At 33.9% G+C, this 17,505-nt stretch overlaps 1 protein-coding gene across 1 annotated transcript; it reads right to left on the bottom strand.

The window, feature by feature from the left end:
* Positions 1-183: 183 nt before the first annotated feature.
* Positions 184-16,614, bottom strand: LOC132730702 (scavenger receptor cysteine-rich domain superfamily protein-like; the record flags this gene model as incomplete). The annotated part of the gene is made up of 8 exons (XM_060716680.1): positions 184-344; positions 868-1,024; positions 1,544-1,731; positions 1,898-2,072; positions 5,186-5,331; positions 7,253-7,412; positions 14,940-15,077; positions 16,513-16,614. Coding segments are annotated over 8 exons (1,227 nt in total), but the record flags the coding sequence as incomplete, so codon positions are not given.
* Positions 16,615-17,505: the final 891 nt, after the last annotated feature.

Raw genomic sequence — 17,505 nt, 5'->3', positions numbered from 1 at the left:
TAAAGTGCAAACTACCGTCCACGCCCCTAGCACCGCCTTGAGTGGAATTCAACATTAAAACATGAAATGGTAACATTTTGAATTTAGAAACATCTGCAGATGTGATATCAAGCAACAGAAACGATGTGCAATAACAATAAAGGATCAGACTTAATAAGAAACAGAAATAATAATATGACCTACCATTACATGCTATAGAAACATCTCTACTATGGCTGCATTCATTAAGAAACAAATACTGACAATCACTTAGAACAACATCATCACTATAACAGAAAAGTTGATCAATATAAACCGGCCCACTTCCTTCTCCATACAATGCCCCGGTAAAGAACCTCATTGCTCTAGTAATTTTAAAAAAGAAATACTTAAACTTAATTTTTGCTGCCTTCAATAACAATTTCTATATTTATTTCTCGAGTACTTTCGACAAAGCTAAAGTATAAATGAACATTATTTTGTACGAATATATAACGGTTTCTGAACTATTAAAAAACTATATTTGAAGTTCTAAAACGTTTTTGAATATTAACCATAATTTTATTATTCAAATATATTTAAATTGCGGCATATTTGTATCATTTGTAAAGGGCAAAAATTTACATGATAAATCACAAATATCTACTGATTACGAAATCATTTCCACAACAACTGGTATAATTCTTATTTACAATTTGTTGTCATCTCTCTAACATTTGATGTATTTGGAAAGGCAAAAATATATAGTAGCACATATTGTATCAGCCGTAGGTGATGTTTACAACATTCCAATATGTGTTATGCTACAAATATCGTTATACATGACTTTTCATCCAAATGAACACGACTCAATTTGAAAACTCTTTAATACTGTGTTAAGCAACTTACTTCAGTCCAAGCATGTTACAAAACACCTCCGCATCTCTTAAAGCAAAATTGGAATCGCAAATAGTTCCCCATGTATTGTCTACTTTGATTTCTGCCCTACCATCGTTAGGCCCTGTTCCATTTATTATTCGCACATCCGTTATATTCAGAGACGGACCTAATGATAAATTCTTTTTTTTAAACAATATGAATAAGTTGATAAAAAATAAACAATATTGACATCAATAAGTACAAATTTAAGTGTTTGTTTTACCCGCTGTACCATAATTTGATTCATTTTAAAGCAAAATCAATGACTACAAAAGTAATGTATAGCTGACGTTACTCAAACAAAATATCATTTATAATTGCACCGCCTCCGTGGTCGAGGGGTTAGAGTCGATGGCTTCTAATCCAGTTACCTCTCTGGCGTGCGTTTGATCCCCGGGAGATGCTTTGGAAGTTTAGCACGGACGGAGGTAGTCTAGTACTGGTGTAACATTCCAGGAACGATGGTTAGGAAACTACCCACCTATATGACTGAAATACTGTTGGGAAAAGACGTAAAATGAAACAAACAAACAAACAAACATTTATAATTATAAGCTAATGATTCAGAATGTATTACATTTCGTTAGAGTAAATCGATTAATTTTTAAATGTATAAACCTTAACTGAATCGAGACAAGACAATTACCAAAGCACACCACTGAAAAATCATCTGCATGCGAACAGTAGTAGTAGTCGTAGTAGTTGTTGTTGTTGTTTGCATCATGTTCGCAGTCGTTTATGTCTGTATAGTTGGGGCTGTAACATTTAAGACTCTCTATGTGTATTGGACCTTCTCCTCGCCCATAACGTGCAAAAGGATAGTAGTTGTAATATCTGCAAGGTTACAATTAGTAAAGTTTAGTTTCTTGGTTAACAGAGAAAACGATATTAAATTTCCATCGTAATAAAGAAACAATATTACAGTTTCAAAATTTTAAATCCTTTTTTCTCTTTGATGTCCGAGCGATTAAAATAGTCTGAAATAAGCATAAGTAATTACCGTAATCCAATCATATTGCATATAACATTTGCTGAGTTGTATAAATAGTCCCAGTTGTATAAGTATTCATGTGAGCAGATTGTTCCCCATATGTCATCTACTTCAACTTCGACTCTTCCATGATATGGTCCATTTGTACCGGCCAGACGCAGCCCTGTGACATGCGGCTGATGCCCTGTAATATGATTTGACACATCTGAGTGTGTAACTTTCCGCTTATAACATTTCCTTTTTATTTTAATGATTTAAATGTTATTTATATGTAACAAAATATTCTTGGCCAAGATCAATAACTTCTGAAAGTGCATGTATATAATTTCTTTTAAAGGCAACATTTAGCAACCCTATACAATTATATAATTGAATCTCAAATATACAATTTTAATTCTGTACTATACCAGAGCAAGAAAAAGCAAGACCTTAACCAAACATCTTAATTAATATTAAAAAAGAACAAAATGAAACTTTAAAGAACGTTCAAAGCGGTAAATTTATAAATGTCGCATGCTCGGTTAAATCGAGCTTGCTCATGGATGGTAATAGTACGTGCAGACTACCGTCCACGCCCCATCTGTTTTTATACAGCGGTTATCATGGAACCTTTTATATGACATGTTCGTGACATTCTTTGACAAGAGTTCCAAGATGGCCCTAGATTGCTCACCTGACCCATCGAACTCATCCGAACAATTACCTAGACAAGCAATCTGACCGAGATTCATGACATATGAGTCAAAATTGTGACCACTTGAGTCCTAACAAGGATTATCCATATTTGAGCAGTGTGGCCTAGTTTTTGACCTCAGGTAACCCATATTTAAACCTGACCTAGAAATCACCAAAACAAACATTCAGACCAATTTCCAGGATATTTGGATCAAAACAGTAGCCGCTAGAGTGTAAACATGATTTTTTTTTATTTTTAGCTCCTGTAACTTAGTTTTTCATCCGAGATTACCCATGTTCAAAGATATCCTTTCGATTACCTAGAAAAGCATCTTGACCAAGTTTGATGACAATTGAGTATAAAACGTGACCACTTTGTTTACAAGGTTATTTGGGCGGTGTGATCTAGTTTCTGACCCAAGATAACCCATATTCAAACTAGACCTAGAAATATCAAACCAGACTTTCAGACCAATTTCGAGAATATTTGGATCAAAACAGTAGCCAGTAAAGTGTTAACAATATTTTATTATGTTTAGCTCCTGTGGTGTAGGTTTTCATCTGAGATGACCTATGTTCAAACTCATACACGCAATTACTTAGATCTTTTTAGCAATTACCTAGATAAGCATCCTGACAAAGTTTGATGACAATTAATTCAAATATGTGACCACTACATTGTTAACAAGGTTTCTCTATCTTTAGCTCCTGTGACCTAGTTTTCATCCGAGATGATCTATGTTTAAACTCATACACGCAATCACTTAGACAAACATCTTGACCAAATTTAATCATAATTAACTCAAAAATGTGACCACTAGAGTGTTAACAATATTTTTCCTGTGATCAAGTTTTTTTATCCGAGATGACCCATGTTCAAACTCATCCGAGCAATTACTAAGACAAACATCTTGACTAAGTTTAATGATAATTAACTAAAAAATATGGCCACTAGAGTTTTAAAAATGTTATTCATGTGACCTAATTTTTCATCTGAGATGACCCTTGTTCAAACTCAACCGAGCAATTACCTAGACATGCATACTGACCAAGTTTTATGATAATTGAGTCAAAATTGTGACAACTAGAGTGTTAACAAGGTGTTCTATTTTTAGCTCTGGTGACGTAGTTTTTCATCCGATATGACCCATGTTCAAATTCGTCCGAGCAATTACCTTGACAAGTATCCTGACCAAGTTTGATGATAATTGTTTCAAAACTGAGACCACTAGAGTGATAACAAGGTTGTTCTATTTCTAGTCCTGTGACCTAGTTTTTTATCCGAGATGACCCATGTTCGAACTCATGCGAGCAATTACCTAGACAAACATCCTGACTAAGTTTAATGATGATTGAGTCGAAAATGTGAACACAAGAGTGTCAACAAGGTTTTTCTATTTTTTCATTTTTGACCTAGTTTTTCAATCCAGATAACCCATGTTCAATTTTATTTGAGCTATTACCTATACAACCATCTTGACAAATTTTGATTATGATTGAGGCAAAGATGTGACCGCTAAAGTGTTAACGGACGATGGACATTTAACGATCCTAAAAGCTCACCCTGAGCTAGCTCTAATGAGCTTAAAAGCGTTGTGTGAAAGCAAATAAAAGCATGTGTGAGCCCTTTGACACAACTAAATAAATAGATTTTTGAAGGAGATCTGTGGTTATGTTACCTGCATATAATACTAAGACGTCAAAATCGAGAAAAAAAAAGATCATCACAGGACGCTGCCTTCGATACACCCAAGCAGGACACCAAAACAAAACCGGGAGTGGATGTAAGGGCGGTGAAAGGGACACATTATGTGTGAAAAGATAAAAACTGAAACGGGCACATATGCGCATTAAAGGGTTAAGGGCCATAAGGGTAAAATGGGTGGAGGGGTAAAAAAAATGGGCGGTGTGGGAATATACCAACCGCCAACGACAATCGAACAAAGCAGACATTACAAAACATGTAAACGTTTAAAACAAGTAAAATCACAGACATGATAAACATGTGAAGGACACAGGGTGGCACAGCCTTGAAACGGTCAGTGGTGGTTAAACCACTGGGGAGTTTAAAGCAGTTTCAGGCGCGCCAAACCTCACTCTAAGCCCAAATATGTTCCTAAATGACACGAAAGTGTCAATAAAATTAATCCCCACCAAGTGAAATTCTAACAGAAGTCATTGACAAAATAAATAAAACACAAACATGATTGTGTAAATATGTACAAAAAGGTTCAGCCTAATGACCATTATCAAAGTACTCGATGCCTTAAAGGAAGGCAGAACAAAGAGAAAATCACCTACAAGGGTCCGACAAAGCAGGACAGAAGACAAACATTAAGACAATTCAGTCCCAAAGGGCTTTAAGAACTGACCATCATAGAGTCTCCCACATAGTCCCTCAGTTTTAATTAAAAGAGAAAAGACCAGTTTTAAAAGCAGGCTACATATAAAAGGACAACTGAATAGAAATATTGGCTGGTATTATGTTAACTAGTATGTTCTGGCTATAGTGTAATGAGATTTTATTTTTTTCAAAAAGTACTATTCGTCAGATTGACTATTGAATGTTAACTACATCATACTACGTAGTAAAGGGATATGAAATAAAAATAAAATTATTACCTGCACATACGACTTGTGCAATGTCGAAACAATCATTATCTACATGGTAAAAGCACTGATTGATATGTCGTTCATGTCCATTGCATTGAAGATTTGAAATAAAAGCCGGCTCGTTACTTGTATAACCTGAGTAAACTTGATTTGCTCTGTTAAAAAGGGATATAAACGTATTATTTTCTATGAAAGGAGTGCATTATATTATTGGACCGTTCGTTTGATATTAAAACGCAGATATAACAGTTTATTAAAATATGTTTCTTTTAAAAATTCTGCGCATTTGACTAAAAATTGTCGCAAAATTTGCTTTACTCAAATTGTCGTTTCCTTTCATGTGTTTATTGCAACAATAAGCATAGCAGCCTCATTGGAGATACATTTTATCAATATGTAAAGATATTGTGACGTTGGCCTTAGAACCAAGCAATTAACAGTTTTTTTTATCCCTTTCAACAGTATTGTTATAAATCTATTCAAATGTTGATTTGAAATTATGATTCTAAAAGGAAAACCACTCGATAACACTATAGTTCGTACAATAGTTTTAACATGCACATAAAGACTATTACTAGCTCTTGCATGCGTACGGGCATTGGAACGCCAAAGTGTTAAACTTTGAACAATTAAGAGTTGTTATCAAGAACACGGCAAACGCGGAATTTTCCAATGTAATCAGTGTGTTCAACTCTTATTGCTTCACGCTGTACAAGGCCTATTGTTTTTGAAAGTCTAATCATCGAATAAAAAGATACAACTTGTACAAAAACATCCGTTTTTAAATAAGAAAATATACCATCAATTTTAAACAGGATGTACATGTAATGAAAAGACTAGAAACTAAACACAATTTCTTTGGTTTTCTTTTTTGTTATTGTTGTTGTTACATTAGAAATAATACATTCTTTACCTAGCCTATTAAATAACTTTAACACTTGTATATAGTTTTTGTCTGTAGAGTTTCTGTAACTATCAAATAATTTAAGCAACACATTAAAATGGCTAGAAGAAAAGTCGAAAAGATATTTCATCTGAATTTGACAATGGTACATTTTGCAGATATGTTGGCAGAATATTGAATAAGAAAGTAAGCAAGTGAATTATTTATTATAGTGACATGTGTACATGTTAACACGTCACATGTTAACACGTCTTGTAATGTAATGCAATAATAATTTTCTAGTCAGAACAGCTAAAACAGTATTCTTATGGGTGCCTTAGCAGACCGTTTTAGAAGCTAACGAGATGAATAAAAATTACACGTTATACTAAAAACAAACATGCATTCTCTACAAACCATGCATGCTGCTCAATCGGGCGTCCGCAGCCGAGTGGTTAAGGTCGTTGACTTTAAACCACTTTCCCCTCACCGCTGTGGGTTCGAATCCTGACAGGGACTTTGGATTCATTCATGTGAGGAAGCTATACAGCTAGCTTACGGAACGTCGCTGGTTCTACTAAGGTGCCCGTCCTTGCCTGAAATAATGCACGGAAGGGCACCTGATGTCTTCCTCTATCAGTAAAGCTGGAACGTCGCCATATGACGTATATGGTGCCGGTGTGATGTAAATATCAATCAAACAAACAAACAGGCAGATATGCTGCACAATAAACTGTGTTGACGACAAATACGGATTTTACCATATTTAGCTAGTATGTTCTACCGAAGTTTTATTTCTATTTCATACTTAAATGCGACATAATTTCGAAAATAAATGATTTTATACAAATATAAAAATATTTTTTTATCTAATCGCTTGCCTAAATATTTTTCACCAACTTGCATATCAAATATTTTAATATCACACTGCCCAAAGCTTCCAAAGGAGCGGTGAGTCAAACTGCAAATGTCAACTCTATGCCACCGTATTCCACGGGCTGTGTTTCGAATAAACAGCCTCTTCTAAGGCTAGTTCAAAATTATATTTTGATGATTTCACAGTATAATTATCAAATGTATTTCTACATGTATTAAAATTTCAGTAATGCACTCAAAGTCATATTGAAATAAAAGAACCCTACATTTTGTAAGTTAAGTGAAATAAAAAATACACTATATGATAAGGCACGTACCCTAACGGAAATCCGAGCATGTTACAAATGACGTTCGCCTCTGCGAAAGTAAAGCCGTAGATACATATATATCCCCAAATATCATCAACCAGAATCGTAACAGAACCATTGTGGCCAGCAGGTCCGAGAAGCCGTATACCTCTTATTTGTAACGGATAAGCTATAATTAAAACATGTTAAAAATATATAACTATAACAGATCTAGCAGATCCAGTCTTATAATTCACTTTGTAATTTGTACCAAATCACTACAGAAAGGACATAACTTTGTGTATAGATAATGATATAGAGGATATTTGTTTGTTTGTGTGTAAGATGAAATTTTATTTCATCGAGTGAGCTTTAAAAACAGTATTCTCACGAGTGGCGTAGCTACGAGTGTGAATACTGTTTTTAAAGTTCACGAGATTTTAACTTTGATTCACGTGATTTTAACTTTTTGTAATTTTGCGCAACAAACAAATAAAGTTTCTTTTTATTTCATGCTTAAAACAAGTTAAAACGAAATTTCCTTGATATTAACTTTAATATTAAAATCTGTTTTTTCCCATTGGTAGCCTCTCTATTTGTCGAATTTCTCATAAAATACAAGAAGTCTTGGGCTGAAAATAAGTTCGTCAATCAACGTTAAATGGCGATGATATTATTCATTTTATTCAAATAATATGAAAAATCGCTTGTCTTAATAATGAAAACAAAACATTTTAGTAGGAGAAAAAGTCAAACCATTCATCCATATTTCTGTTACTTACGGCGAATTTAAATTAGACTTGGTTCTGTGAAATGTAAGCGGCAGCCATTTTTAAAATTTGTGTATTTCACGGGAGGAAAAATATTGTGTCAGATTCAGAGGGATTTTATTTGAATTTGTTAGTCATACATCTTTTAAGAAGAACGAAAACTTATTTGAGGATTGTTACAGACAATTGTTGACAGATGTGTAAGCATTCAAAAAGCGACTACGATATTGGAACGCATGGACTTTTTGAAAGGCTGCTTTACAAACTTACGAACGCTTGGTTATTTACTTATTCTTCGGGCTGATGTATGTCATTGCTTTTCAAGTCATTAGGCAGTTATTGCTCATAGGATGCCCAAATGTCATCAAGAGCAGTTCTGCATGTGGAAGGAATTGTGTTTATTAGACTGTAAACATGAAACAAAAATTAAGAGACGATATTTGGTGATTGGTAATTTGAATGAATTGAAGTAAGTTTTCTTCTTTTTATTACTTTTGAAATTTCAGTTATTTATCAATTTTAGCTCTGCTTTACTCTAAACAGCCCTGACAATGTCAGAATTGTCAACACTAATAAAATTGAAGTACCGCATGGGGAAAATCTTAAAAAAGTAGTCTCATCTTTGAAAAGTGTGAAATTATATGTTGATAATTTTCACTGTGAAATTATCAAATATAATTTTTACGGATTAATCAGTAATCCACTGAAAAGCATAAAATAAAATATTTTTAATTTTAAAGTTTTGGTCAGTCATAATTATAATGTTTGAACTTCAAAAATCTAAGAAGTTTTATGATTCTTATAATAAAAATGTATCGTATATTGACATATCGTATATTGACATAATATAATGCTATAAGATTAGCAATATAAGTAACCTACAATATGTTTTTGATGAACATTTGTCATTTTGCAGCCAAGTCCCATTCGCAAGACAATCAAATGTTATTTTTTCTGGTTGATAGCCAACTCTGCACTTTGCAGTCAGTACAGTACCATTAAAAGAATCAAAAGATCCATATTGTATTGTCGGTTTACCACAAGCTGTAATTATAAACAAAATAATATTAAGTTTTCGATGGATGTTTGATTATAAAAATCCAAAATTTAAAATAGTATTCCTTCCTCGGGAGCAATGGCAACAGTTAAAGGCTAAAAAATTGCAGACTTCGTTTGTTTGGGATTGTTCGTAAGAAAACCAATGAAAAGTGAAATATCTCTCATGATCCCTAGACAAGGCTTCAAACAGTATTCAATCCTCAATATGGTATTCATTCCTCAACACATAAAGTTATGGAATAAATAATCCTGAAAGATCACATAAATGTAAGACAGACTGAGATTCCTAAGGTTCAAGATAAAAAATGTAATCAAGTTAATAACAAGAAAAGCATTGATGGAAAGCATCAAAGGGCGTCCAAGCAAGAAATGCAGCAAGTGAAGATAAACTAGTAGACATCTGATGACCAGATATTCTTATTAACTTTTCTATAGTTAATTGGTTTTCACCAGATTTGTATAATATGTTTGAATGGCCGGACGAAATTTCTATTACCTGCAAAATTCTCTAGCTTGTTATTAATTACCATAGCGTGACACGAATGTACGTTTCGTTAAACTAAAACTACTTCTATAAATATACTTTCACAATGTTAGAGTCATCATTCTATTTATAGGTACAGAAATACATAATAATCCACTGTGTACTAATAAAAACAAGATTGCATTTGAGAAAAATGCTATGCCACCGCATTAATACAACACTAAATAGTAGTGTAGGAACACATTTTTCTTGGTTTCTATACAATTTTGAAGATTATCATAATGCAAAGATCCCTGACCTATCTAATTCTTAATATCAGATTAGTAGTTAAATCTGTTGTTAACTCAATAAAAGGTCAGAGTAGGAATATATCAATGCACTCGAGTCTAGTGAATTTGGTGGTGAAGGTCATATTTAACACAGCCTAAATTTCATGACTATATCAAAGGACAACACAGTAAGACACTTTGTCAAAATCTAGGTCAGCTGAAATCAAAGTTCACTTTACATCTTAATCTGTGCACATGGTTCAAATTTCATAGCTGTACATCAAAGGACAAGAAAGTAGGTCACACCATCAAAATCTAGGTCACCTGATATCAAAGTTTAATTTTACAACTAAAACTGTGCACATGGGCAAGGCAAAATTTTTGACCCAAGGGTTTAATTCAAAACAATCTTGATACAGGTCCACCAAACAACATTCAAGTTAAATATCTAAGCTCTGGCTTTCTCCCATTCAGAAAACATTTGTTTTATTTTCTGTTTTTATTATTTGTACATAATGAGAATCCCTGTCCCCGGGCAGGGCAAATTTTGACACCAGGGGAAAAATTTGAACAACTTTGGTAGAGGACATATAAATGATATTATGTAGCAAACATCAAAGCTCTATGCGTTGTATCTTCAGACAAAAATATTTTTTATCTTTTACTATATATACATAATGAAAATCAATGACCCCCTGGGCGGAACCAATTTTGACGCCAGGGCTATAATTTGAACAATCTTGGTAAAGGTTAACTTCGAAAAGTCTCATGCCATATATTTAACCTCTAGCCTTTGTCAATTCAGAGAAGAAGATTTTTAAATTCAGAGAAGAATATTTTTCAAGCTTTTACTTTATACATATAAGGAAAACTATCGCCTCTGGGGCAGGGCAATTTTAACACTAGGGGCATAATTAAAACAACTTTAGTAGAGGACCCATAGATGATATTATATTCCAAATATCAAAGCTCTAAGCCTTGTACCTTCAGACAAAAAGATTTTTTATCTTTTACTATATGTACATAATGAAAATCAATGACCCCCGGGGCGAAACCTATTTTGACGCCAGGGCTATAATTTGAACAATCTTGGTAAAGGTTCACTTCGAAAAGTCTCATGCCATATATTTAACCTCTAGCTTTTGTCAATTCAGAGAAGAAGATTTTTAAATTCAGAGAAGAAGATTGTTCAAGCTTTTACTTTATACATATAAGGAAAACTATCGCCTATGGGGCAGGGCAATTTTATCACTAGGGACATAGTTAAAACAACTTTAGTAGAGGACCCATATATGATATTATATTCCAAATATCAAAGCTCTAAGCCTTGTACCTTCAGACAAAAAGATTTTTTAATTTTTTACTATATGTACATAGTGAAAATCAATGATCCCTGTGGTCGGGGCCAAATTTGACCCCAGGGCTATAATTTGTACAATCTTGCTAGAGGTCTACCAGACAAAAAATAGATAAATACTGAATCCCTAAAGAAAGCCCAACACGGCAAAATTGAAAATGTTGCAGGCTCGGTTTGATTGAGCCTGTTCATTGACGGTACTGGAAAGTGCAAGTTACCGTCCACGCCCCCTAGATCCGGCTTAAGCAGAATTCAACATTTAAACACTAAAATGGTGAAATTTTGAATTTTGAAACATCCGCAGATGTGTTCATACGGCGGTTATCATGGAACCTTCAATGTGACACAGAAGTGTCATTCCATGAAAAGCGGCGTATGGTCCCAAAGTAAAAGAATGCGTGTGTCCTAAACGAGAAAACAATTGGCGGAACAAAATAAAATGGAATTTTGAAAGGGGATCTGAGGTTATGAAGCCCGCATATCACAGATATGACGTCAAAAGACAAATTTAAAAAGCAGGCAACATATCCTTAGGGTGATTCAACATTATTCAAGTAGGAATATTGGAACCAGCCAACTAGAAAATGCCGAAAGTTGAAAGAAAAAATACCACAAGCACAATAATAATGTCGTGCTGAACGATCTTTAAGGATCGAAAATATATCATCATTGATTAAATGTACGGGGAGACTTTTTACAGCCGCCGTACAGGAACAAATAACACGGATGTGATCATAAAATAGATAAATACAGAATCCCTAAAGAAAGCCCAACACGGCAAAATTGAAAATGTTGCAGGCTCTGTTTGATTGAGCCTGTTCATGGACGGTACTGGAAAGTGCAAGTTACCGTCCACGCCCCCTAGAACCGGCTTAAGCAGAATTCAACATTTAAACACTAAAATGGTGAAATTTTGAATTTAGAAACATCCGCAGATGTGTTCATACGGCGGTTATCATGGAACCTTCAATGTGACACAGAAGTGTCATTCCATGAAAAGCGGTGTATGGTCCCCAAGTAAAAGAATGCGTGTGCCCTAAACGAGAAAACAATGGGCGGAACTAAATAAAATGGAATTTTGAAAGGGGATCTGAGGTTATGAAGCCTGCATATCACAGATAAGACGTCAAAAGACAAATTTAAAAAGCAGGCAACATATCCTAAGGGTGATTCAACATAATTCAAGAAGTAATATTGGAACCACCCAACTAGAAAATGCCGAAAGTTGAAACAAAAATACCACAAGCACAACAATAATGTCGTGCTGAACGATCTTCAAGGATCGAAAATATAACATCATTGATTAAATGTACAGGGAGACTTTTTACAGCCGCAACACGGCACAAATATTACGGATGTGATCATAAAATAGATAAATACAGAATCCCTAAAGAAAGCCCAACACGGCAAAATTGAAAATGTTGCAGGCTCGGTTTGATTGAGCCTGTTCATGGACGGTACTGGAAAGTGCAAGTTACCGTCCATGCCCCCTATAACCGGCCTAAGCAGAATTCAACATTTAAACACTAAAATGGTGAAGTTTTGAATTAAGAAACATCCGCAGATGTGTTCATACGGCGGTTATCATGGAACGCCTTATGCAAAATATCTCAGCTATAGGCCTTTTGGGTCTTTACGATTAGATTTTTAAAATTTATTCTGATAATTCCTTTTGGTTGCCATGGCAACCAGATTTCTGCATGGAATGAAATTCTTTGAACAACTTTGAAAGCCCTTCATCCAAGGATCAATCCTGCCACATTTGGTTGAAATTGGACTAGTGTTTTTTCACAAGAAGATTTTTTTAAGTTCACTATTTAATCTATATGACACACACACACACACACACACACACCCACACACACACACACACACACACACACGCACGCACCAACGCACACACACATGCACACACACACACACACACACACACACACAAACAAACACACACAGGTGAATCGCTATATGCCACCGCATCGCAGATGATGCGGTGGCATAAAAAACACGAAGATTAATTGACGGATAAGATAATTTCATTTGAATCTGTTTGCATTGCAAAATTCTCCAGTTCGCTATTCATTGTACATATCGCGACATTTCATTTTCGATAATCAAGTATCCTCATACCAATCGGAATGATCGGCTATTATGGCCGACGAAAAGGCACGAGAAGTTGCAATTGCCCTTTCACAAAATCTGATTTAATTCGATAAGGGCGTTGCTCTTCGGCGCAGACGCCAAAAACAAATACTGTCATGAGCAATTCGAAAACAATTCCAGAATCTTTTGTTCTGAATGCTTAAGATTTTAATAAAAAAGAAGGTGGCGAATAAATCTTCATAATAAATGGTGGTTCTTGATGCATTTTCAGGTGCACATTTTGACCCTGAGTATTACATATTGCAGCAGTGATCCAGTCTCTAATACCCATAATCATTGTCTGTCAATTTTAAACTCATATCTTATTTTTCATACCCCTTAAGCCCATTTCTCGCTCTCCACACTCACGATAGATTATTGACTAAAATTCTGTTTTAACTGTCAAATTCACGCATTAGGGAAGGTAGTAATCCGTGCAAGTGGCATGGTGTTAGGGAATGACCTATCGACGGTGTTTGCATTTACCGGTATTTTCTATGTTTAGATTCAATCAAAGATGTTCATATATTGTCATCGTCACTATCAAAGAATTTATTTATTTATGATTTATGTCAAATTTTGTTATTTTTGAAAAGCATCTTGCTGACTACAATATATACAAATAAGTTAGTTCATCAACATCAATTATAAAGGACCTCAGCAAGCCACGTTATATATTTTGGTTGGAAAAAAATGTAAATTGGTCTGTATATGTTTGAAAATAAAACAATTTATCAATGACGTAGTACAAAAACAAAAGGAAGATGTCTATAATGCTTACGTGTACACACTAACGAAATATCATCACTGTGAGAGCAATAGTGCCTTGGAGGCACAAAATCACACTGATTTACATGAGTGTTTGTAGCAGAGCATCCTATATAACCGATATATATAGCTCCTGTTCCTTGTCCGTAAACAGAAGAATTGGGAAAATAGTGAGTTAATCTGCAATTTAATAAATTCCAAAATTAAAATGTAAATACAAGAACTAAAAAATGTCTCTGTCTAGAACAAGAATAACAACTGCTGTAAATTATGATGTCAACCACAACTACTCGTGGTTTAAGCTTTAAGCATTATTCCTATAACTGTTATTTGAAAAGAAGTGCTTTATAATTGATGTCCGGAGATGAAACGTCTTCATATGAAATGTTACATTTTCTAAATATTAAATTTTAAAGTAGTTAAAGATTCTTTTGAAACGCGTGTCACAAAACTGTTAAAGTAAGCATTAATTTAAGTTCTGAATTCTACCAAAATCCATTATTTTTAAAATTCCTGTAATTTTGTCGATGATTTAATCGCAGATGTCTGAAGCTTCGATTGACTGAAAGGAACTTGAATAATTGTATTACCTTTTTTAACTAACTAGAACTAAACATGTTGTCACGACAATTTCCCCAATTTTTATATTTACGTAAAGGCATCTGTTCTAGCTAAAATAGTTTAATTACATGTATATACAATCTTAAACTTCTCCATCAAACGGAGAACTAATTTTTGAGATAAATGAATACTGTTTATAGAAATGAATTTTTTATCTTTATATTATCATGTTATACACAACTTACGACATGTATTGTAGTATAGAACATTAAATTCTAATATGATACTTACTTTAAATCCATTGATTTACATAGAGTGTCGGCATCATATGATCCGATGGAATTACCACAAACAGTGCCCCAACCATCGTTTATCTTAACTTCAACACGACCGTCATATGGACCTGTTCCCCCAACAAGCCTTACTTCTGTTATATTATGTGGATATTCTTAAACAAAAGAAAACAAAAAGTGTATACGTAGATTATATTCAATTTTCATAGAGGTTCAATTTATTTCGATAATAATGATTTTGAGTTGATAATATTTACATGTTTTCCTGGTAGATAGTTTCACTTTTTTACTGTCACTTTATATATTTTGACAAAACTCTGGCACTCTATGTGTATGTTAGTTATTGTCACCTTCTGTCTGATTACATACCAGATAACATACCAAGACAGCATACTTCATCCTAATAAGAGTTTTTTCTTTGGTGAGCTTAAACTATTTTTAAACATTACGAAAACACCAGACTTTATCAGCTTTTTTGTTGTTGTTGTATAAGTTTTTGATTGGTGGGTTGTGGTGGTGGTGGTGGAGGGTTTTGTTTTTGTTTGAAGCTTATCTCTTGAAAGACATGAAAAATAATGTTGCATTAAACAAATTGAGATATTTATAAACTAGGTAAACCGTGAAGGTCTAGCATAATAATAAGGAGGTTTCAAAAATCCTTTGAAAAAATATATAGTTAAGTGCTTTTTTGAAATATTCACATTTTTGTTTGTTTGTTTGTCATGGGGTGTTCTCTCACGTCTAATCATGATAAGAAAACAACAACAAATTTTCTTTTTTACAAACAGCAACTTTCGACTTTTCTATTGAAACGCAGAAAGAAACGTTCAGTAGCGCTTGAACGCAAACGCAGTGAAATGAGCGTTATTCAAGTAAACCTGCTCATAATTTAATCATTTCATTGAAGAAACTAAATTTGAACCACTATTTTACACCACAAAGTATTCAAAGAGAAAAAAACACCAGTTTTAATATGTCTACAGACTCAACAGTAGTTTTGTAATTGTGATTTAAGTGTACGTAGAGTACAAATCATTTAAAGAACTTACTACACGTTACAAATATTGGATAGCTACTCCAACACGTCTGGCGAATATCGTATAAACAATCGTTTATGTGATCCTCCGTTCCTGTACATTCAAGTTTGTCTAAATGAAAAAGGTTTGAAGAACTTCCTAGTACATAACTGTAATCAAAGTAGCTGAAATCAAAATAATAAAGGCACTTGCATATTACATTAGTCCCATAAGTCCCATGAATGGCATCTTCGGATGTGCATAATTACATTAATATAATTATCATACCTTTATGAAACTGTTGCGTATTTAAGCATTGTGTAATTAATATGAAAAGAAAAAAATATGAGCATTCATTATAGCTTAAAATTTGTTTGTCTGTTTGTTTGTGGTTTTTGGGGGTCTTTTTAAGTTTAAAGATATTTAACACTGGTTTGAATCATAGTTAATAATTCCTGTTCGATAATTACTAATTCAATTTGATCTTATACAATATAGTATAGTTTTAGTAAATATTACTTAAATCCAAGCATTTTGCATATCACTTTTGCGTCGTTGTATTGAAAGCTGTTACGACAAATCTGTCCCCAAGTATCATTGACCTTGAGCTCAACGATACCATCAGTTAGACCTATACCATTGACAAGCCGTATGCCAGTAATGTTCAAGGGATACCCTGTAAAGATTCATGTTAAACAATTAGGGCGGTCTATCAGTATCAAAAAAATTATTAAACATTCTTACCTAATTTATACAGTTTTTTTTTGTTCAATTCATATGATGTTAAACATATAAATGGATGGAAATGGAACCTTTTATTTAAGCGTTTAAATGCCAGTTAACCATATGGTTCACATCAGAATTATCTTAAAGAGTAATGTCTTACAATTACCGTGGTTTAATATCAAAGCTCGCGTTTTTGTTTCTATCAATCATTACAATGAGCGTTCATCATGTATCCGAAAAACTATTCAGTTAATTTTCTTAGTTGAAGCAGCAGACTTAGAATGTTAAATATTTATGTCGAGTGAATTGTATTATCTTTCATAATTGGTACTGTAAGCTTTCTGTATTTAGCTGGTACGTATGACTATATGTAATAGAAAGAGCATCGAAACACGAGTCTATCTGATTTTTACGAGGGGGCGTTTTGGTGTCCTTCCTCTTTAGAATCAGAGTCAAACATAAAAACACGTTCCTTGTTGTCACAAAATGAAACCCCAGAAAAAAGAAACAAATGAACGAGCATCTGAATATCATATTTCTGTCGCGTTTTCTTTCTCTGCCTTCACAATGAGTAAACCCCAGCTAAAATGAACCAATCAATGTGCATGCTGTGGAGTGCGGGTAACTAATACCTGCACTCAAGTTAACGCACTGTGCATGTATATGTATACGATTTAACTCTGACGCATTTTCAACAGAAAGGTCCCTTAACTATGATACAAATCAAGCTTAATGTTGGTCTCACCATATTAAATGTACGAATTATCAAACAACGGTAGTGTGTATTTATATGTGCTTGTGATAGCAAAAAAATGGTTTAGGCGAAAGAAACCACATAAAA

The sequence above is a fragment of the Ruditapes philippinarum genome, unplaced genomic scaffold, assembly GCF_026571515.1.
Source record: "Ruditapes philippinarum isolate M1 unplaced genomic scaffold, ASM2657151v2 ctg17551_1_1_1_1, whole genome shotgun sequence".
NCBI lineage: Eukaryota > Metazoa > Mollusca > Bivalvia > Venerida > Veneridae > Ruditapes > Ruditapes philippinarum.
Note: the sequence above shows the minus strand (reverse complement) of the source record. Positions and strands in the feature narration are given on the sequence as shown.